The sequence below is a fragment of the Aythya fuligula genome, chromosome 27 (genome assembly GCF_009819795.1).
Source record: "Aythya fuligula isolate bAytFul2 chromosome 27, bAytFul2.pri, whole genome shotgun sequence".
Taxonomy (NCBI): domain Eukaryota; kingdom Metazoa; phylum Chordata; class Aves; order Anseriformes; family Anatidae; genus Aythya; species Aythya fuligula.
In genome coordinates this window covers 217567-239138 of record NC_045585.1, presented here as the reverse complement: position 1 = coordinate 239138, position 21572 = coordinate 217567, and the positions used below count along the sequence as shown (strand labels likewise).

The following is a 21572-nucleotide window of genomic DNA, read 5'->3' as shown; positions in this document are numbered from 1 at the left end:
TGCCCTGTCTTGATGCAAAGCTGTGTCGTGGAGTGGCATTCTGCAGAATAGCATCATGCAGAGGAATGCAGGTACTGGAGATGATCTGAGACTGGTGCAAAAACACCAGGCTGAGACAAAGCACTGAGTTGCTGAGTGTACACCTTGGATATACAAACTCCTGAAGCTGAAAACAGCATTTTTGATGGATTTTTGTATTGAATACCTCTTGAGGGATTTCTTGAAACAGCAAAAATCCCATGGCTTGCTATAGCTGAGCAAACCAAGCTACCACGGCAACTATGAGAAGTTCCCATGACAGTGTTCCCACATTGCCCAATTGAGGAATTCAGAAAAATATTGTTACCAGTAGCTGGCTTCAAGGACAAGGTCTATGTGACTGCTAATCACAAGGGGGTTGTTTTCTTGCAGGTGGGGTTGTTTTCTTGTAGTTGTTTGTCTGAGTGCTTTTGACCAATAATCTTGTGTGAAACACTGTCCACCCCTGTTAAGTTCACTGTAAAAGTTAGGCTATTCGGGCAATAAAATGGAGCATGATCTGACTCTACTGGTGTCTGTCGTGCTTTCGGCCGTGCTTCCTGCAACAAATACCCCTATGGATACTCAACCAGGAATGACAGAATTAAATTAAAGGTAGGAACAGGAAATACTGGTTCATTTTTCTGTGGAGGCTGAATGCACTGGGAGATACCTGCTGCCTTGTACAGAGCAAGGAAGTGCCTGCCAGCATTGTACTTATGGTTTAGGAGAACCCCTCAGCTATGTTCCATTTCTACATCCTACCCACCCACGCAGCACATGGAAGGTTGGACAGGCAGCAAGCAAGGTGGAGGCCAGAAAACCCTTCTTTACATTTGGACATGAGCCATAATGGAGCACATGAGACCAGTCCAAAGCTTTTGCCCTCAGGCTCACCTGAGGACAGCAGGTGAGTGAACAGCACAGCAAGAGGTGATAAAACAACACAGAAAAGCTGGCACGCTGCAAAACAGGGTGATGATGCTGGTTGGATCAAGCGCTGAAGCATCCCAGTGAGGAAAGTGTATGGCAGGACTCTCATGGGTGCCTGACGGAGCCTGGGAGCTGATTAGGTGAGTGTGTTGGAGTAGAAGCTGAAGCTTTCGGAGACAGTTTTGGAGTCACTGCGGGAGGAACCATTGGAGGTCATGTCTACAGAGAGACGTTTGGCCTTGTTGCTCTCCTCCAGCTCCTCCTCAGCTGCACCAACCGCTAAGGATACGGTGGTCTCTATCCGGCTGACCTTGTACATGCTGCTCTGTGTCTGCAGGTACCTGGCTGACTTCATTTCCAGGCCCTCGTACTCACCAGCGCTGACAAATGGGCACCATCGAAATGCATGCTTGAAGCCTACACGAAACCTGCCAGGGCAGAAGAGAAGGGGAAAGACAGAGGTGAGGAATGTGCAGATGGGGAAAGGACACCATTATATGTGTGAGGCCAGAGCTAAGCACTGCAAAACAATGAAAAAAATGCTACTTTCCATTAAGTGGTGGAAAAAAACAAAACACTGATAAATCCCAGTTAAGTGTGAGGGCTGTCTTGATACATGCCTCATATCCTGCAGGGGCTTTAGGAAAGACTTATTAAGGTAAGTCTTGTATTATCTCCACACTACAAGCAGCCCCTAGCAAAGTATGGAACAGAGCCATCCTGGAAAATCTCTCCATTCAAAGTCTCCTCCATCAGACTCCTCTGTGTTTCCATCCTCTCCACACCCTGCTGTGCTGAGATGCTGCTGAAAGTCACTCAAACCCACCTGTCATTGAGGCAGCAGTAGATGATGGGGTTGTACATGGTGGAGCTCATGGCCAGCCACATGATAGCCAGGTAGACCTGCTGAATGAACTTCTGCAGGTACCACTCACGGTTGAAATACTGCATGGTGAAGTAGATGTGGTAGGGTAGCCAGCAGAATGCGAATGTGCACACCACAATAATCATCATCTTCACCACCTGTGAGAAGAAGAGAGGGAAGAGAAGCAAAATCATCTGCTGACACCCCATATGTGGGCTGTCACACTCCAAGAGAGGCCACTTTGTCTTGCCTTGGAGACCCTTCCAATGAGGCCAACATGGCCATAGCCAACACCTTGACTAAACCATGCATGGTCATGGAGGACAGACATATCCAGGACACATCCTGCACCATTAGCAAAACCAATGAAACAAATCATGACCTGTTTCCACTTTCATAACTCTTTTGGCTGTGGTTACTTGGGATTGAGCTCCTACTGTGCCTGAAGCTCCTTACCTTCCGCTTAGCCGAGACCTGCTCATGGTAGCGGTCTGAGGAGTCACCAGGTATCTCGCTTGCCCAGAGGGTGATGCTGACCACAGTGTAGGCGCACCCTATCACCAGGAGCGGCAAAAAGTAGATCAGGATGGTCATGCAGAAGTGATACCTAGAAAAAGTGATCGATGTTGAGTGTGTCCTCTACCTATTCTTTTTTTTTCTTGCAAACCAATCTTGGAAGCAGAGTTTCACAGGAGCAGAGGGAATTTGGCACGATTCCTGCAGACAAGTTGACTGCAGATCTTGAGGTTAGGAAGAACTCCCTATTTTCATCCCAATCTCCTCCAAGCCTCCACTACTGGCTTTTGGCATGCTGGCACCCTCCTGAGATGGGATAGATAGGACTTATATCACCTTTGTATAGCAAGGACACCTTAGCTGATGTGGCTCTACTATCACTTGTACTCTACTTACACCCCGATTTATCCTAAAGATGAGAGCTCACTCTTATCAGACCTTTCATCTAGCAGTCCTGTGCAATTTCTGTTTTGTTTTGTTTTTTAACATTTAAAGAATGGTAACATTAAGCTGAAGAGAGATGCGGGATTTCCCTGCATGGCAAATGCTTAGTCTTGGATGCACTTTGCCTGAATCCTGATCCACTGTAGGCTTGGCCAGGCTTAGGCAGCAGAAGGCATAATCCTGGTCCCCTCTGCCAAAAACACAGCTGTGAACAGCTTGAAGAGCTGTGTGCAAAAGACACATGACAGTTATGTTTTTGTTTTTGTGTTTGTTTTTGTTTTTGTGTTTTCCCAGTTTATAATTGCAAAGCCAGAGCTCAGAGCAGGGCTGCACCAGCTCATGCTCTCACCTAGAGAAAGCTACAGCATGAGCTGTAGGAATGTCCTGCTAGCAAAAGATCAATGTAAGGTTCATAAAGACAATATGGTAGAAAGAGACTTTGCATCCATTGTAGCACTGGTCTATGCTGTATTTCTTCCCACTGTCAATCCAACTGGTTCATTTGGACTTGTGAGCCTGGTAGCATCTTGAAGGGAGGATTCGCAGGTAAAGTGAGACTGACTGTCAGCACACAGGGAAGGCAGAACTGGATGACAGTGAAATATTTTCATAAACCTGGTGCATATAGTTGAGAAAGGCAATGTGTTAGGGTCCTTGGATGCCAGGCACTGGGTCACACACAAATTTTATGTGGTATTATTATACCTAAACCCTTCCCTGTCATAGAACTTTTTTTAAAACTTTCCTGTGAATTCATTGGCTGTGTTAGGTTTCTAGACTCATGGAAAGGCAGGACCTTTGCATACTTTTTATAACATGGATAAGTAAGCATAAAATCAAATGAGAGTCTGAACTAAGTAGTTAGCACAGATTTGGGGTTGTTTTGCTATGAAGTCGGTGGGAACCATGAAAGGTTGCTATAGCCATTGGGATTACAGGGGTTCAGGGAAGGATTTGTGTATTTGTATTAAATAGTAACTGCTTTTTTAAAAAAAAAAAAAAAAAAAAAAAAAAAAAGCTTTAAATGCTCTTTTTAACAAACAGGAAGGGAATGGCTGGTCTGACCTTGCAGGTTCCTTCCTACCATCAATGCTTGCAAAAACCTCTCTTCCCTGCAGAAAAACAAGTGATAGCACTGCAGTTTTCCAACAGCTTTAGGGTACTTGCAAGAATTTTCAGGGAGCTACAGCAGTGCTAAGTGGGGTATGTGCCCATTTCGAATGCAAGGTGCTGCATGTATTCAAGGCAGTTCAAGCTCTGTAGCCTTGCACTCACTTGTCCTCCTAGGAGCTATGATTAAATAATCCCTCCGAAGTGTAATGAATGGGTCAGGCTCATCATGCCTGATGAAACTCCTGCTGCTCTGGCAGGGATGGGGTTGGCCCCGGACCCATGCTGCCATGCCATCTCCTCCTTGTTTTGTACCTGCAATCTCATTTGGCCTCCTCTCCACCCAGCACTAATTGCATTTCAGCTGGATTTTGTAGGGCTGTTTTCTATTTTGCTAATTAAAGAGGCGTTTCTGCGGCTCCACAATGATGCTTTTGTTCTTCCCATGCAAAGCAGGGTCTTAAACCAGAAGCAAACTCTTGAGGGTGATGCAGAAAAGCCCCAGAGCAACCAGAAGAGCCATTAAAATAATGCAAGTAAGAGGTACTCTTGTTTTCAGAGCTACCTGGGCATGGTGGGGAGAGAGATTTCCAAAGCATCCTGCTGCATATTTTTGTTTTGTTTTGTTTTGTTTGTACTTCGGGTGCTGAAAACCATCTATTTGTTATTCTGTTTTCAAGGACTGCAGTATCAGACCACTTAGAAAAACCTGGATTTTGCAATGTAAAGGTCTTCAGTGTGAGGACTTAGGGTCTCGTACAGGATGGAGGAGCCCAGAGGAGGTAAGGGACGGGGGCATGAGAGGAGAGGGCATCTCCTTTTGCCTTGCAAAGCCCAGATGGTTGCTGCAGGCTGTTATTTCCCAGAGAAGACAGCAAGTGGAGCAGCTTTTCCCCTTCCTTCAACAAACCAAAATGGCAACTAATGAGATCAGAATAGATTAGACATCCATTTCAAAATCAAAAGTGGGAGAGGGAATCAGTAGTTAGCAGCAGCCAGCAGCTGCAGAATCCAATGTAGCTGAGTTGCCAGCTCCTGTTGCAGATACAGCACCTCCTGCTACTGTCTACTTCCTTAAATAACTGCACCAAGGCCATGCAAGCAGGAAGGGTGTTTGACAGTGGCCCAAACACTCATCTCTGCAGAGTTATTTTGGGGCAGTAAACTAACATCTTGTGCGCTGCACTGTGTGAGTTTGTATGGTCTGGAGAGCCTCTGCTGTGCTCAGCCTGAGCTGCAAATTATTTTCCATCCCCAACAAATATTCAGACTTTGTCTGTTAAAAAGATTAAGCTTAGCATCTGCTTTCCTGGCTGCCCTCAACTGCCTACAGAGCCTCCAGCACACCAAAGAGCATGGGATGCTCAGGCTTTGAAGTGGCACCCAGCTTCCAGCAGCAAATTATTCATGGGTTAATAATGGCATTTTTCTCTCAAATTAGCTCTTGAAAAGGTGATATTCCTGTCATAGAAGCATAAAGGTTGGAAAGATGTTCAAGATCATCTGCTCCAACCATTCCCCTACCACCAGTATCATCCACTAAACCATGTTGTATGGCTGAACAGCAAATGATCTGTCAAAGTATTGCCCTGAGCTTATGCTGGTCACTGCTTCAGTCAGGGGAACCTGGGGGCTCAGCCCCATCCTGGCCACATGAGCTGGCTTTCTTACACTGGTCCAGAATAATTAAGGATGAAGACACCTCTGGAGGTCAGCTGGGCCAGCCCTAGCTTATTTCCCACCTTGCAGAGAGACCTTTGCCAGGCTCAGGTTGTCTTTGAACACCTCTTCATGCATATGTGTCCCCGGCTTTGGCTCCAGTACAATTTCACAACACTAATTCATTGGTCCATGGAACTGGAGATCACAAATGCCTTTTCTTTTTTCTTTTTTCTTTTTCCTTAACTCATGACATTCAACTCACTGCATGACTCACAGACTTCAAAGAGCTTACCATGAAGGACTGCATGCTGGCAGTCCAGTGGGGTTGCTCAGACCCATTGGAAATGCCAGATTAAATTAGACGGTCCATTATCGTGCAGAAAGGAGGTGCTTGCTGAGCCCTCCTAGCCAAACACTCACCTTCCAGCCTGAGCTGACACTGTGTAGAGCCTCTTTTCAGAGCTTGTTTTTTAAGCAGCTTAGTGATTTTGGGGGCATTTGTACTCAGCACATCCCAAAATAGATTCCTCTGTCATTGTCTGGCCAAGATACACCTGACAAAACCCTGTTTGCTTCTTGCAGGAACAACTCACACCTCCAGGAAGCCTTTACAGACATAGGTTACGGAAAAAGTGCTGCAAAAAAGAAAGCCATGTCTGTGTGTGTGACTAAGCCTCCAGGGGCAATGAAAACCACATCCCACAGCCAAAATACTGCATCTTAGCAGTTTTACATGAGTTTTTTTCAAGGATTAGCATCCCAGAAATGCTGGAAGTGTGGCATGAGGCAATGTTTGGACTACAAGCAGCACCAAACTCATTTTAATCAACTTTAATACACCCCAAGATGTCATGGATGGAGATTTCGCTACTGTCCACCAGGTAGCACCAGCCTTATCTAGGGTAGGGAGAGGATTTCTTCATCACAAGGGTCCTTAAGCCCTTCCCACCCTTCCCACTTTTTTTTTTTTTAACATATTTTTATGCATTGACTTGTCACTGCTGCTGGGAAAGTCCAACTCACGTTTTTCCATACACCTCGGTGCTGTGCTCTGGCCATGCCACCAGACACACCAGCCGGCCTGGCAGCTTCTCCATCACTGAGTAGTAACCCTGGGGGAAGGCCAGCAGGAATGCCAGGAGCCAGATGACACCAATGACCACCTTGGTGGCAGTGGCTGAGAGCCGGGGTTGCAGTGGGTGGATGATAGCCATGTACCTGCAAGGGGGAGAAGAGGAGAAATCAAGGCTTGAAAGTCCCTACATTGCAGCTGCTGTCTCAACAATCCCATGTGTGGTTTGTACTTTTGACTCCCCCTTTGCACATCCTGGCAGTCCCCCACACCACACAAAAACCATCAAATAATCCCTTCTGGGAGGGGTTCCCAGCCAATTCTCTTTCAGCAACCTCACCTTGAGACTTGAGTCCCATTTGAGACATTCATTGGCTTTAAGCTGAAAACCAGCTTCACTAACACAACCAGAAACCAGCTGCTTCTGGAAAGACCAATTTGTACAATGCCACGTGCAATGCTGCCATCTGGCATCATCTGCTTTGGCAGTACCCAATAGTTTTGCACCCAAGCAAAATTGTGTCTATACGGTAGATCACAGTGCCAAGTATTATAAACAGTAGAACTGAAAATAAGTATACAGGAGTGGCACAGGTGAGGCAATCCAAGCTGTCACCTTTGTCTGCCTGGCCTATGGGGTCTTTCACCCTGAACATTAGTTGTCATACCTGAGGCAGACTCCAGCAGCGACAGGGCAGATTGAATTTATCCTTCTGCAAATCTGGTTTTGCAAAGCTGACAGCAGCACTGGAAGGATTAAGTGAGCATGTTGGAAATTTATTGCCCTCCCCCACGACAAGCTTTAGAAAGAGCTGCTATCATATAACAAGGTGACACACTGCATTGTTCTGCGTGTGCTACCAGGGCATAGGCAGCCTTCTCTATTTCTCTCCTCACCCCAACTCCTTTCAGATGATGGACAGGTTTTTCCTTTAATTTTTTCATAGATGAAAAGTATTCCCTGTGTTGCATTTTTGTGTGGCTATTTGCTGAGACAAAGATGCACGGCTTAATATTGACATATGCAGGAGGTGCTGCCATCAGCTCTTCCTCTGCCCTGGGGTACCAAACCTTATCAGCTTTGTTCAGCTGAAAATTCACCTGATAATTATCCCTTTGTAATCTCCACCGGCTGTTTTGGTACTGGAAATTGAAGCTGGTTAGGAAGAGTGAAGGCAATGGGTGTTATCACTGTTCTGACACAGTGCCCAGCAATGCAGTTAAGGGTCTATGAGGCCTCCTGGTTTCTGCATCCACATTGCTCATTTTCCCCTCATTGGGCCACAGTCAGAGCTGGATGACGTTTGGTTGGGTTTTAGCACAGGGTTCAAAGTGTTTTATCCTGTGTGTCTGTTCCCGAGAAGCAAGGTGTCATTGCACCCAAGTTTGCAGCTGTGCAAACAGTTCAAGTTCAAAAATATGAAAGGTGGAAAATGAGGGATTTCTGAGAAAGTTGCACCATTTCTGTTGAAATATTTGCCTGGAAAAACATCTGAAATTGCTACCTCTGGAAAGCAAACCAGCGCCTGATTGCAACCAGCCAGAAATGCTCTTACATCTCTGACCTAATTTCTACCTATAAACTTTGGAGGACTTTACTCATCAGTATCAAGCACTTAATGGCTGCAGAAGCCCTTGTAGGTGATAAAATGTCCAAATAATTGTTGAAATGATGAACTAAACCACAAGCACATTGCACAGAAACCTTTCCAGCTGCCATCGATTTGTCTGCAATGCTACCTGCTCTTGCATTCTTGATGGTGAGAAGACAGCAAAATTAGTAAGACCGTCATACACTGAAGAGCCAAGGAAGAAAAGAAATGCACCAGCACTGCAATGACAGGGTCAGGGCACAGGAGGGAGTGAACTAGTGGTGTTTTGGGTAAAACTGCCCCTAAATCCTATTTTGTGGCAGCAATTCCCAAACTGCCAGTCCTAAGTGACATCTGAAATAGTTCCTCAGGGATGCTCTGGGCTTCAGCTGTCTATCAGGAATAAAAATGGAAATAATATCAGTTCTCAAAGGCAGGGGCTTTGACAGGGAATTAAAAAGTATAATAAAAAGGGTCTGGGCTCCTTGGATGAGCTGGTATTATGGACCACAAAAATGCTGGAGATAGACGAAAATGTACAAACATCCTGAAAATAGCTAGACCATTATTTCATATTAAGATATCATAGAATTATATGATAATTGTATCACTAAGCAGAAAAATGTCCTAACATTTTAGGAACTGTTTCATTTTTGTTTTTATCTTTTCCTTGACAAGAACATTTAATGCAAAATTGAAGTGTGGAGATGGGGTGAGCTGAGAATATGGTTTTGTGGCCTCTTTAGCTCAGATGACAGTCACTGGCTTGCTTATATTGGGGTGGAAAAGCATCAATATGGGGAGTAAGCCAGCTTCTTTTGCTTTCCTCCAGTGCTGGGTCTGTCCATCTCAAATAACTTTCATTTTCTTGCTGATGATTTGGACTTTACACATTTCTCTACTCTGTAAGTTTGTGTGTTCCTGTGTGTGCATTTCTGGGAATGCAGCTGCAATGCACAGAGTACCTGCAAGATGCTAGTAGGCGTTTGGCCCCACGTGCAGTTGTGGGCAGGTGGTTTTCAGCATTGGACTTTAAGGCTGTACTGGGTCTGGCTGGAATGTTAACTTTCCCTGCAGCAGCCCAGACAGTGCTGTGCTCTGCACTTGTAGCTGGAACAGCAATGTTATCACACCACTGTTGTGTCTACTGCTGAGCAGTGCTGGCACAGCATCGGGACTCTTTCTAACCCTCCTAGGGGGTGGGCAAAAATGTGAGAAGAGAAAAATCACCAGGGTAGCTGACCTAAACCAACCAAAGGGATATTCCATACCATCTGATGTCACACTCAGCAATAAAAGGTGGAAACAGGAGAAAGAGGGGAGGGGTGGGCTCTCATTGTGAAAACGTCTGTCCTCCTCTCAAACACCGGCTATGTGCATCGAGGCCCTGCTTCAAGGACGTGGTCAAGCATCGCTAATTTGTGGGAAGTAGAGAGTAACTTCTTTCCTCTGCACTTCCACATAGCCTTTATTTGTTTTGTCTGTTTGTTTTCCTCACTTTTTTTCCTTTTTCCCCTCCCTTTTCTCCTCTCCCCTTTTTTTCCCTTTAGTTAATTTGTTTATTTCATAATAATCTTTCCTTAATTATTATTATTATTATTTCCCTTTAATTAAATTGTCCTTATCTCAATCCGTGAGTTGTTCTTTACTTTACTTCTTCCCCTCCTCATCTAAGGAGGGGGAGTGAGAGAGCGGTTTTGGTGTTTAGCTGCCTAGCACGGTAAAACCACCACAAAGGCATCAATCAGAGTTTAAGTGCCAGGGAGCTATGCCCTCCTCAGCTTGGCCCCACAGATCCCAGCCACGCCAGTGAGAAGCAGGCTCTAAAAAGCAGGCTGATGGGTTTATTAGCTCATATTTCTCCTCTCAAGGTGTCTGTGGCCCCACCTTGTCCATCTCCCTGTATCCTATTAGAGATATATATTTCTTTTTCCACCATCCAAGAGGGTGGTTTTCTTGACTGTAAAGGAACTGGGTGTTGCAGCTTGCTGGGGAGCAATCATTCTCAGGAGGCAAGAAAGAGGGGGGACACTCCTGTATGACTATCCTGCCCTCACCACTGCAGCATGCATCAGGTAAAAAAACACTATGGCCTCTTGAAGTCCCAATTCTTCATGGGGAGTGGGCTCTTAGTTGAGGATTTAAGGGCAGATTTCATACATCAGAGAAATGTTTATTTCCTGCTGCTCTGCAGGTGGTGCATGGCGTGAAGCACCAGGAACCAGGGAGTCCCCCGCATTCGAGTAAAAAAACGCAGGTTTTGCAAGCCCAGTGCCGCTCAGCTTATTGCAGGAGAAACCCAATGCTGTGCAGCAGCACGTCCCTCGCTCCTTTCCCCCAAAATGGCCACCACTCTGCAGTGGGGCTGGTGATGACTCCATTTGTCAGCAGCTTAATAAATCCACCCCATTTAATTGGCCTGGCACTAAAGAACACAAATTTATGCCAGATACTTTCCTTTTTTCTGCTCAATGACATAGGCAATGCCATTTGCTGTTGTTTACATATTTTATTGCATTTTGGAGGGGGTTTATAAAATGATGATGCAATAGCATTTGAGTACAATGTTGTACCAGGGTAACTCTGAGTGTATCAGCCATTAAATATATAGGTGGCTACACTGCCTCAAGTGTACTATTCATTGCATCTGGAAATCTGCAGTCTGCCTGGATAACTAACATTACACAATTCTTTCCACCCTCAAGGAGATGTGATTAAATAATAGCAAAAATTTATGAGGCATTTTTCATCCCAGAGTTTCCTTATCTTTCTCATTAAATAATAAGGATGTAACAGATAAGAGATGAGTAACCCATGGGATACAGAATTTATGCTGTGTTTTACTGCCCAGCAGTTTCCCATCCTGAATAAAGAGGATTTTAGTGCAGTGTCAGTCAAGAGAGGGGCATGCAGCCTAGTCAAAGTAGATGCCCTGGACTGAATTGGGTCAAATACTTGAAAGCAATTGCCTTGAGATCAGATTTTTGCCTGTAGGATGACACTCAAGGCATGGAATGGGTCCCTCTCAGCCTGGAAACAAAAAACTTCTGAAGGAGATAAAACTGCTTTTACCATAGAATCATTAAGGTTGGAAAAGGCCTCCAAGATCATCTGGTCCAACCATTCCACATCCACCCTTTCCTTAAGCATCCCCAGGGATGGTGACTCCACCACCTCCCTCAGCAACCCGCTCCAGTGCCTAACCATGCTTTATGTGAGGACTGCATCACAACAGCATGAATGCAGAAATGCCACTCCTCCAGCAGGTTTGGACAGCAAAACCCAGCCCATCTGTTTTGTCTTGTCATTCTGGCCTCAAATACCTATATCTGGATGATGTCTGAGGATGCCAGCCTGTCCTCAGACCCAAGTCATACTTTCCAACATTCTGGAAAGTATCTTCATCAAGCAGGAGGCTGAAGGTTTCTCACAGGCATTTCCCTGCAGCACCAATACAGCACAGCAGGTTTGCATTTTGACAGCAATTCAATGTTTCCTTCAAGCACTATTAAAAAGGACAAGTTAGCCACAGGCAAACAGTGACCCGAATTGTGCTAGCAGCTTTGTGATCTTCCATGCCTTTCCGAACAGCACTCCTCATGATTCAAATGCCATGGCCATGTTTGGTTGAAAAGCCAAATGCAGACAAAACAGGATCAAAGCCCAGTTATTTGCAAGCTAGTAAGGAGGCATAAGGCTCCCTCCTGCATTCATCACATTTGCTGATAGTGCCAGGGTAGGATGGAAAAGGAGGGCCCAATGCACAACCTGGCCCTGTTGGGAGACTTTGTGTAGGTGATGTTACTTGAAGCATCTGTAGGTCCTCATTAACCACTGCCTAAAGAAAGCAATTAGTCCTGGCACTGGTTTATCTCTGGGGAATGAAGGTGGGAAATACAGGGTTAATGACCCATGAGAGCTGTTGCACTTACTGCATGTGTGAGTCTCACTGGGCCACTGAAATGTTAAGAATAAATTAAGAAATCTATCAAATAAGTGAAATATCTCACCCGAGGCCCTCAAACTCTTATGGTAGCTTGAGCAAGCACCCACCCTGTAGATGAGCACTCAGCTCATCTGAGCCTCAGAGGCATGTCTAAAACCAGAGTCTCCTACACCTCCCAGCCACCAAACTGCTCAAACTGCTGCTGTTTCATCATAGTTACACATTTATTGCCACATGGATTTTTCCTCTTTCCAAAGAAGGACATAATTTTTTTTTGACAGGCTGAATTAATATCTAATGAGCAATGGGGAAATCATTCTGTCAGACCAGAGACTATGTCTGAGAGCAGGGACATAAAGCATCTTTGATGAGTGACCCCTAATCTTGTCCATCCCCAGCCCCCTGCTTTCTAGCCCTGGATGGGAAATCAAGGCTTCAAGCCAGCCCTGTGTTGGGTCTCCAGTGGCTTTGTAGAGTTCTTGTAGCATTCAACTGTGCTTGATTTTTTGAGAATGCAATAAGCTGCTTCTGTTATTGCTAGCTGACATGTAGAAATGGCACAAGGCAGCTGCTGCAGGGCTGGCCCCAGCTTGCCCCCTTCAGGCTTGCTTCACTCCCCCTTGCTCTTCATCTTCCAAATTACATCCCAGCAGAGCAAGATTACATATCGTCAGGCACAAATCAAAGTTCTGCCCTGCACCCCCCAGAAAACCATTAAGTCAAGATTAAAAAAAAAAAAAACACACACACACTATATTAGGGTGTAAATGACTAATTAATCTGTCTGTGCACTGATGTAATTTGTCCTCTCCAGAAGGTTTCTTTCTGCATTAATTGCCTCTTAGGGAAGGCACTGGGTCACTGAGCTGGCGAGTATATTCCTGGTATTCAGCAGGTTCATCCAACTTGGGAGTTCAAGATTGTAAGCTGTAAATAATTTTCTGAGCCAATTTTTCTGCTGCAAATAACATGGGGTTGGGGAGATATTAACAGGTCTCAGCTGCAGGCTAGCAATTTTAGTAGCCACAGAGGTGAATGAAGGTTTGCAGATTTGATACTTATTCTGCAGCTCCTGCTGGCAAATTGATGGATCTTGAGATGCCTAATGTAATTTAAGCCATTTGGAGAAAAAAAAAAAAAAAAAAAGTGGGGGAAAAGGGAGGGGAATGTAAATAAGATTCCAGTTTGATTGCCTAGCCCTGCTTGCTGGTCTGGCAGCATTAGTGCTAGTGAATGTAGGAGAGGGGGGAGTATCTTAGTGAGCAAAAGCAGCAACTTGGCTTAGGAGTTACAGGAGGTTGGTCCCATTGTATGTCATTTTTATAGCTGGTTTAGAGCAAAGACAAAGAAGGGAAATTGCTTTGTATTAACTACCTCAACTGCTGCCCTGTCCGAACTCTGAGTTCATGGCATGGCTGTCACCCTTCTCATCTTCCATCCCCAGGCACTGTATGTTCCGTCTGCAGTGTTTTTGTTTACGCTAACTTAAATCTTTGAGACTAGAGATGTTTTGTGTTTTTTTCTGATTCTGCAGACAATACAGGATTCTAACCTTCTGCTGTTTTCCTGATAATCTGTCATTAAGGAAACTCATTCCTCCTTCAGAAGTTTGCTAACAGTGCAAGCAAATGGTGGTGCTCTGAAATTAATCTGGGTTCCACAGAGAGAGAAAACGTGAACTGTTTGTCTAATGTTGCTCCCTCCTATTCTCCACAGATATTTCAACAGCCTCTTAGGGGGATGTCCAGTGGTGGATTTTTGTTTGTTTTTGTTTTTTCAATGTGTGGCAGCAAATTAGCTTGAACTCAGCATGGGCACTTTTCCTAGTTTCTCCTGGGACAGAGTTTTTCTTCCTAGTAGCTGGTATGTGGGCTACAAAGATGGTGAAGGGCCTAGAGGGGAAGACGTATGAGGAGGACTGAGGTCACTTGGCCTGTTCATCCTGGAAAAGAGGAGGCTGAGGGGAGACCTCATCACAGTCTACAGCTTCCTCACAAAAGGACATGGAGGGGAAGGTGCCAATCTATTCTCCTTAGTCACCAGTGATAGGACCCAAGGGAATGTTGTCAAGCTGAGGCAGAGGAGTTTCGTGCTGGATATCAGGAAGAGCTTTTTCACTGAGAGGTTTGTCACTCACTGGAACGGGCTCCCCTGGGATGTAGTCATGGCACCAAGAAGCATTTGGATTGTGCACTAGTCACATGGTCTAAATTTTTGGATAGACCTGTGTGGTGCCAGGAGTTGGACTTGAAGGGACCCTTGTGGGGTCCCTTCAAGAATATCCCAGCTCGGGATATTCTATGATTCTACGTGCTGTGCCTTAGATTTTGGAGCAATATAATGCTGATAATGCAGTGATGTTCTAGCTGTTGCAGGGCAGTGCTTACGCTAAGGCAAGGACTTTTCTGCTTCTCCTACCAACCTGCCAGTGAGGAGAATGGGGGTGCGCAAGAAGCTGGGAGGGGACACAGCCAGGACAGCTGGCCCAAACTAGCCAAACAGATATTCCATACCAGACCATGTCATGCAGGACAATTAATATGGGGTGGCTGGCTGGGGTGGGGAAGACCAGTGCTTGAGGATGAGCTAGACATTGGTCAGCAGGTAGTGAGCAATTGTGTTGGGCATCACGTGCTTTGTACATTCTACTATTATTATTATCATTATCATCATTATTATTTTTCTTCCTTTTTTTTTCTGTCCTATTAAACTGTCTTTATCTCAACCCATGAGCTTTCACTTTTTTTCCCCTCCCAGCTGTCTCCCTCATCCTGCTGGGGGGGGTGATGGGGGAGGTGAGCAAACAGCTGCGTGGTGTTTACTGGTCATAAAACTAATTTGGTTTTGGTACTCAGCATTGCCATCACCTTTGTACTTCAGGAACCGTCTTTTGAAAACTGCTAATAATTACACTTTTTCTACTGAGGGAGCCAATCTGTGAGGGGGACAGAGAGGACATTTTTCCCCACTTCTTCCCTCTCCCTTTCTCTTTCACCTTCCCCTTTCTCCCCAGGCTAGTTACAATAGCTCTTCAAAACTCTGAACAACCTTGGGATGTTCAAACCAGCATGTTCCTATTGTTACATCTCCTGAATGTATTTCAGGTTTTGTAGGTTAAACAACCATTTAAGAATGCCATCCAGAGATCTGGCCCAGGGCAGGACAGTTATGAGTGGCAGGGAGGGCGGGACGATATGGGCAAGCACCTATAACAGCAGGCACCTCTAGTGCTTTGGAACTTCACACCTGACCAAGTGCAGAATCCTAGAAAACTGGCAAAATGCTTGAGAAAGGTCTGTCATCACTCTGGCAATTCCAAAGAGACACAAATCATTGCAACGTGCTGGGATTTGGCCTGCACTTACTAAGCCATAATCAACACTACTCCAACCCCTGTGATGTGCCCCATGGCTGTGCCAGAGAACCACCCTGTGCCAGTGTCAGTTGCCCTATATGCAAAACAAAATAATGGATGAGGAAGTCAGGTCATTTAGAAAGGAAAGGAACTCCTACTCAAACAGGGGAGAAGGAAGAAGACAATGAGGCAGGCTACCCCAGTGTAGGGCCATCACAGGGAACAGGAGGATGAAGAGAAAGAAAATCAGCAGTAACCACACAATCCCTGGATGAGCTGCAATATATGCAAAGAGTTTCCAGCCATTGTCCAGGCAAGCACATTGTCCCTTGGCTGCTGCAATGCTGGGATTTTAGGGCTACTAGTCTGGAATTAGAGGGCAAGGAAGCCAAGCAGCTGGGATTCCTCGCTACGGAAGGGGGCACTGAGAAAGCCATTGGAAATGGAGCACAAGCCCTCAGCCTCTGCAGGTGGCTCCTGTGAAGGCATGAAGGAAAGGGATCCCTTCAAGGAAGACGTTGTGGGGTTGCTGAGGCTTGAAGAACAGCAGATGCTGACTGCTATCACAATGCTGCACCAGTGGCAATATCGCACCAACTGAGACTCCCTGATTCCCATCCATAAGCTGAGTCATTGACTGGAGAGCCAAGAAGTGATCAGCAAAACTCACTCACACTTCATCCTTCCCATATGTCCAATGCAGAGTGGAGACTAACAGGAGACTATTGTTACTTGAATGAAGTCACGCCACAGCTGAGTGCTGCCATGCCAGACATGCTAGAACTTCCATACGAACTGGAGTCAAAGACCACTCTGTGGGATGCCACAACCGATATTGCTAATGCATTTTTCTCCACTCCTTTGGCAGCAGAGTGCAGGCCCCACTTTGCTTTCACTTGCAGGGGCATCCAGTCCACCTGGAATTGACTGTTGCAGGGGTGAAAACACAGCCCTACCATTTGCCATGGAGTGATCCACACTGTACCAGAACAGGGGGAAGCTCCTGAACAGCTGCAATACATCAGTGGCATTATTTTGAGGAGCAGCTCAGCAGAGAAAGTTTTTCAAAGAGGGAAGTAAGAGAGTCAAAGTCTTTCTGAAAGCTGGTTTTGCCATAAAACAAAGTAAGGTCAAGGGACCTGCACAGGAGATCCAGTTTTTCGGAATAAAATGGATGATGGGCATGGTCAGATCCCATGGATGTGATCAACAAAAGAACAGCTATGTTTCCACCAAAAGCAAAAAGGAAACAAGCTTTCTTAGGTGGTGTGGGTTTTTGTAATTCCAAATTACCATCTGATTGTAATCCCTGTCTATGAAGTGACCCAAAAGAACGATTTTAAGTGAGGCCCTGAGATATAACAAGCCTTTGAACAAATTAAATGGGAGATTGTTCATGCAGTAGCCCTTGGGCCAGTTCTGGCAGGGGGAGATGCAAACAATGTGCTCTACACCACTGCTGCAGAGAATGACCCCAGCTGGAGCCGCTGGCAGTAAGCCAGAGGGAGACTTGATGTTGACCCCTATGGTTTTGGAGTTGGGGATACAGAGGAGCTGAGGCCTGCTATCCTCCAAGTGAAAAAGCAGCATATGAAGGGGTTCAAGCTGCTTTGGAAGTGGCTGGTACTGAAGCACTCTTGGCAACCCACCTACCAGTGCTGGGCTGGATGTTCAAAGAGAAAGCCCCCCCTACACCTTTAGCAAAAGCCACCTTGTTAGTCAACAGAAGGGGAGCTGCCAACCCAGCTGGCCCAGCCCAGTCCCACCTCTTACACAGTGCAGAAGGAGATAAAGTCCATTTGGTGCACAGAAAGGATGTGCTGGGGAAGAGAGTCTGGGTTATTCAAACCTCAGGCAAAGGCAAACCCATCAATGGGATTGCTTTTGCTCAAGGACCTGAGTGCACTGATATGCTTGACAGCAAAGTACGTGGCATACTGTCTAGTGCCAAATCAAGCTACCTGGCCTCCAGTTCTGCAGGATGCTGAGACGCAGCATCATGGTTTTTCCTGAGCAGACAATACCAGCTGCCAACCTTGACTTCTGAGTTTCCTGCCATTGTTGCAGGGTTCAGAATAGTGCTTGGTATAAAATTAATTTTATATTATTTTTTTCCCCTGAGTGGTTGTGCCCAGTCTGAAATAGGTCCTGGTAAAAGAGCAGACCTAGGTTCAAGGAAAAGCCTTTTTCTTGCACAAATCCATGGCAGGCCTTGCAAAAAAGCCACTGGGAGAATCAAACCCGCTTCCCTTCTTGTTCTCTCACAGATGCCATTACAGCCGTGCTGAGTCTTTCAAAGGTGGTTTTGTACCTTCTGGTGAGGACATTCTGGAAACTGCTTGCAGAAAGCAAAAGTGGAGATGATTTAGGTGAGCAATCTGCAGCTGATTCTCCTCTGAGCCTTCAGGTTACATATTCAGCTGCTGTGATAGATGGTTTAATACACTTTGGGAAACATAAAGCACATTCATTTCTATATTCTGGAAATCAGAAATGCAGTCATTTCAGATACTGTGCATATAACTCATTTTGCTGAGCTTTCATGGCTCTGCTGCTCTTACACAGCGTACTGAAGTGAAGCATTTGCTTTCCATGTTACCACACCATTTTTGTTGCTCGCCATGTTATTATTTTTTTTTTCTTTTTGGGTTCCTGGAACAAGTTCCTGCATCTAACACATTTAATTACTATTGTCAGGTCTCAGGCACAGGAAAACAGGCCATTTTCCAGCACTTAGAGATGCTGCATGCTCTGTGCCTAAGGGTCAGAAAACAGGCTTTGCTGCCTCCATTCCCAAATTTCCCACCTCCCTCAAAATTTGGGGCCAATAAATGCAGGAGGGAGCTCTGTGCAGGCAGATGGCATGGTATTTGTACACCAAGGCTGCACCTTCTTTTGGCTCCTACTTGGCAGGTGAGCTAGGCCTGCATGCATGAGTTTTACAGTCCACCCATGGGAAAACCCAGCCTCTGTTAAGGGACTGCACAAGCCTGGAAATGACAATTCCCCCCAAAATTCAGCCCCAGGCTCCCAGACCTGGCTTTGCTCCCCATTTTCCTCATTGTACCCCAGCTTCCCTTGTTATATTTGCTTTTGCAGTTGTTCAGGGATGAAGACTGAAAGCTAAAGGCAAGCTGAAAATAAAATAAAAAATAAAAATATCATCTGCCTAATTCATCCTCACCCGAAAGGGAATTTGCCCACTGATCCCCAACATCCTTAAAACAGACAGTCCTGAAACAGAGCCAGCAACATCATCAGGTGGGAACAGAACCATGCTGGTAGCATTCCTCTTTTTATTTATCGCTGCTTTTGTTTTCCTCACATCTCCAGTACCAGAGCTTTGCTATGTCCAACTGATTTTGGGGAGAGGCAGGCTCACAGCCTTATAACCACGCCACAGCAAAATGAAATCTGAGCCTGTTTTTAATGACCATCATCCATCTCAAGCTCCGTTTTCCAAGCTGTTAGTGTGTGACTTAATGCAGCACTATAGTTTCTTGCTGGGATATATCTTTGCCAGCTTGTGCAGTACTTACATGTCAGCTCAAAATGTGCTGGCATATGGTAGTGCAAATCCCCCCCACACTCCAAAGCCAAAATGTGTTTTATTCCCTAGAAAGAAGTACCAAAAGGAGGTACTGCAGAGCAGAGCTGTCTTTGGGGAAATATGCTGCACTGGAAAACGTGTTGTGCTGGGATTCAAGAAGGAATTGCAAAGCTGCTTGGATGCATCGATTTATAGCTAGTGCTAATATGAAAAAGCCATGAAATCAAAGATTGGGAGAGTGGGAGGAAGTGAGGGAGTTGTGTACCAGAGATGCTTGGAGGAAGGACCTTGGCATGGGTACTTTGTGTCTGTCAACTTCTGCCCCTTCCCTTTGAGGTGAGAAATGCAACATCCCTTGTGCCATTGCAACCTACCAAGTGCTGCTGAACTTTCTATCCTGTAAAACTGCAAGTGGGATCTTGCTCTACCAGCAGTGCCCAGCCAGTCAGCAGCACCCAGACAGGTGTCAGTAGCAGAAAAAAGCAACTAAATATACTGGCTGCACCCAAATGAGATGAATCCATGGCATCTCCCTCCCCTTTGACTCCCAGTTACAAAATCAAAGCAGTTTTGCAGATTCTGCAACTTGGGGGAACATGCTGACAGGCAATGCAACAACATGCACCTGCCAAGTTGAAACACCTTTTCCAAGCTCAAGCATCTCTTGGAGGCTCCTTAGGCAACCACGATCAAGCAATAGGAAACACCACCTGCAGTACAGTGGCAGTAGTTCAACACGTGTATTTATTGTCCCGAGGTGATGTCTTTTTGTGCTAAATATCAAGTTTGCTTTTAAATGAGAAGGTTGGGAAAAGAATGGACAGCTCTGGAGAGAAGCTGGGAAGGGAAAGGAAAGGACAGAGCAATGCTACAAAGGCACACCCTATCACACACTACCAACATGCTCAGAATTAAAAAGCCTTCTCTTGAGCTCCTTATGCAGAGCAGACAAAGGGTTCCCTAAGCCACCTGGATACAGGGTGAGGAGAGTGCCTTTTTCAAGCACCCTTACCAGAATGAGCTGTATTTTAATTGCAATGTTCTCCTGCAGCCAGAGATCAGCCGAAGCTGAACACAGCATCCAGGTAGAGGCAGATCTGGAGAGCAGCACCCTGCAGGGTGCAGGGAGGGTTTGGGGTTTGATGCTCGGAGCTCACCTGTCCAGGGCGATGGCTGTCATGGAGTAGATGCTGGCAAAGACAGCAGCAATGGGGAAGAAGTTGTGAAACTTGCAGTATAGCAGACCGTAGTACCACTCATTGTGGATGGCGTAGGTGAAATTCACCACTGTGTTGAAAGCAGACATGGAGGCTTCAGCAAAAGCCAGGTTCACCAAGAAGTAGTTGGTGACAGTGCGCATCCTCTTGTGAGCCAGGATGATCCACATCACCACCACGTTCCCCACCACTGACACTACCACGATGAGGGCATAGGCAACAGCCCACAGAGCCACCTGCCACAGGGGCTGAACAAACGGGTTGGCAAAAGAATCGTTCCGGGTGGCGTTGAACAGCCACTGGTGCTTTAGCTCTGCTTCCAGCGGCACAGCGTTATCCATCGCGATGTGGTGCGGCCAGACCAGGCACAGGGATGCTTTGAGTCACAGCACCCTCCTGCTTTAGGGTGCAGCAGCTTAGGGTACGAGTATGCTTCAGGGCACAGGTCTCTCCTGGTTAGGCCACCGAAGATCACGGAATGCGGAACGTTTGGGGTGCAAGCGCCTCCTGGTTCATAGCGCAGCCGCTTTGGGGTTGAGGACCCTCCCGACTCCGCGCACGGTCGGTTTGGGGTGCGCAGCGGGTTGAGCCTGCGGTTCCCTCCCGCCTCTGGGTGCAGCTGCAGCGGGGCGTCCGGCCACCTCGGGGCGACGCCGCTCTCGGGGCACAGCGGCCATGCAGCCGCTGCCTCTGCAAGTTCCCTGGGGTCGGCAAAGGCTCGGCCAGCGACGTGGGGCTCCTCCCGGGCCCCGACTACCCCCCGCCCCGGCCGCAGCCGCCACCGCGGAGCGGAGGCGCGGGCCTGGCTTTTATGGGCGGCGCGGGCGGTGCCAGCGAGCGCTGGAGCGGAGCCGGAGCCCAGAGCCCTCCTCCAGCCCCCCCCCCCCGCACTCCGCTCCGCCCAGGCTTCTCGCACCCTCCCTGCAGCTGCCTTGCCCCCTGAATCCCCCCGCTTTTGGGTTCATGCTGAGGGGCTGACGGGCGTTTGGGTCGAGCCTGCCTGAAGCGAGCTGCAGTTCGTCTCTAAAAAGTCGCTCGGAGTTTTACACGTTCCTTGAGGCATAAAGCTTACATGCAGCCTTTCCCGTGTTACAGCTGCGGCGTTTGCCCGATCAGTTTTATGCTGTGGTTGGTGAATGCTCTCCATCCCCTATGAGAAAATCAAATGCTTGACTTCTGTCTAGGAAAAGGCGCTAACAGCTTCTTCCCAATGCAAATGAGATGTTTCATTTTGTGCCTCTTCCCTAATACAGCTACAAAGCAAGTAAATACATCTTCTGTCGGGCTGGCAA

General features: G+C 46.6%; 1 protein-coding gene across 1 annotated transcript; it reads right to left on the bottom strand.

Moving 5' to 3' along the window:
- Positions 1-556: 556 nt before the first annotated feature.
- On the bottom strand, positions 557-20877 carry TACR1 (tachykinin receptor 1). The gene is made up of 5 exons (XM_032204132.1): positions 20221-20877; positions 6572-6766; positions 2273-2423; positions 1778-1974; positions 557-1379 (listed from the first exon to the last, which is right to left on the bottom strand). The coding sequence occupies exons 1-5, from the start codon at positions 20619-20621 to the stop codon at positions 1088-1090; spliced, it is 1236 nt and encodes a 411-aa protein (XP_032060023.1). The 5' UTR covers positions 20622-20877; the 3' UTR covers positions 557-1087.
- Positions 20878-21572: the final 695 nt, after the last annotated feature.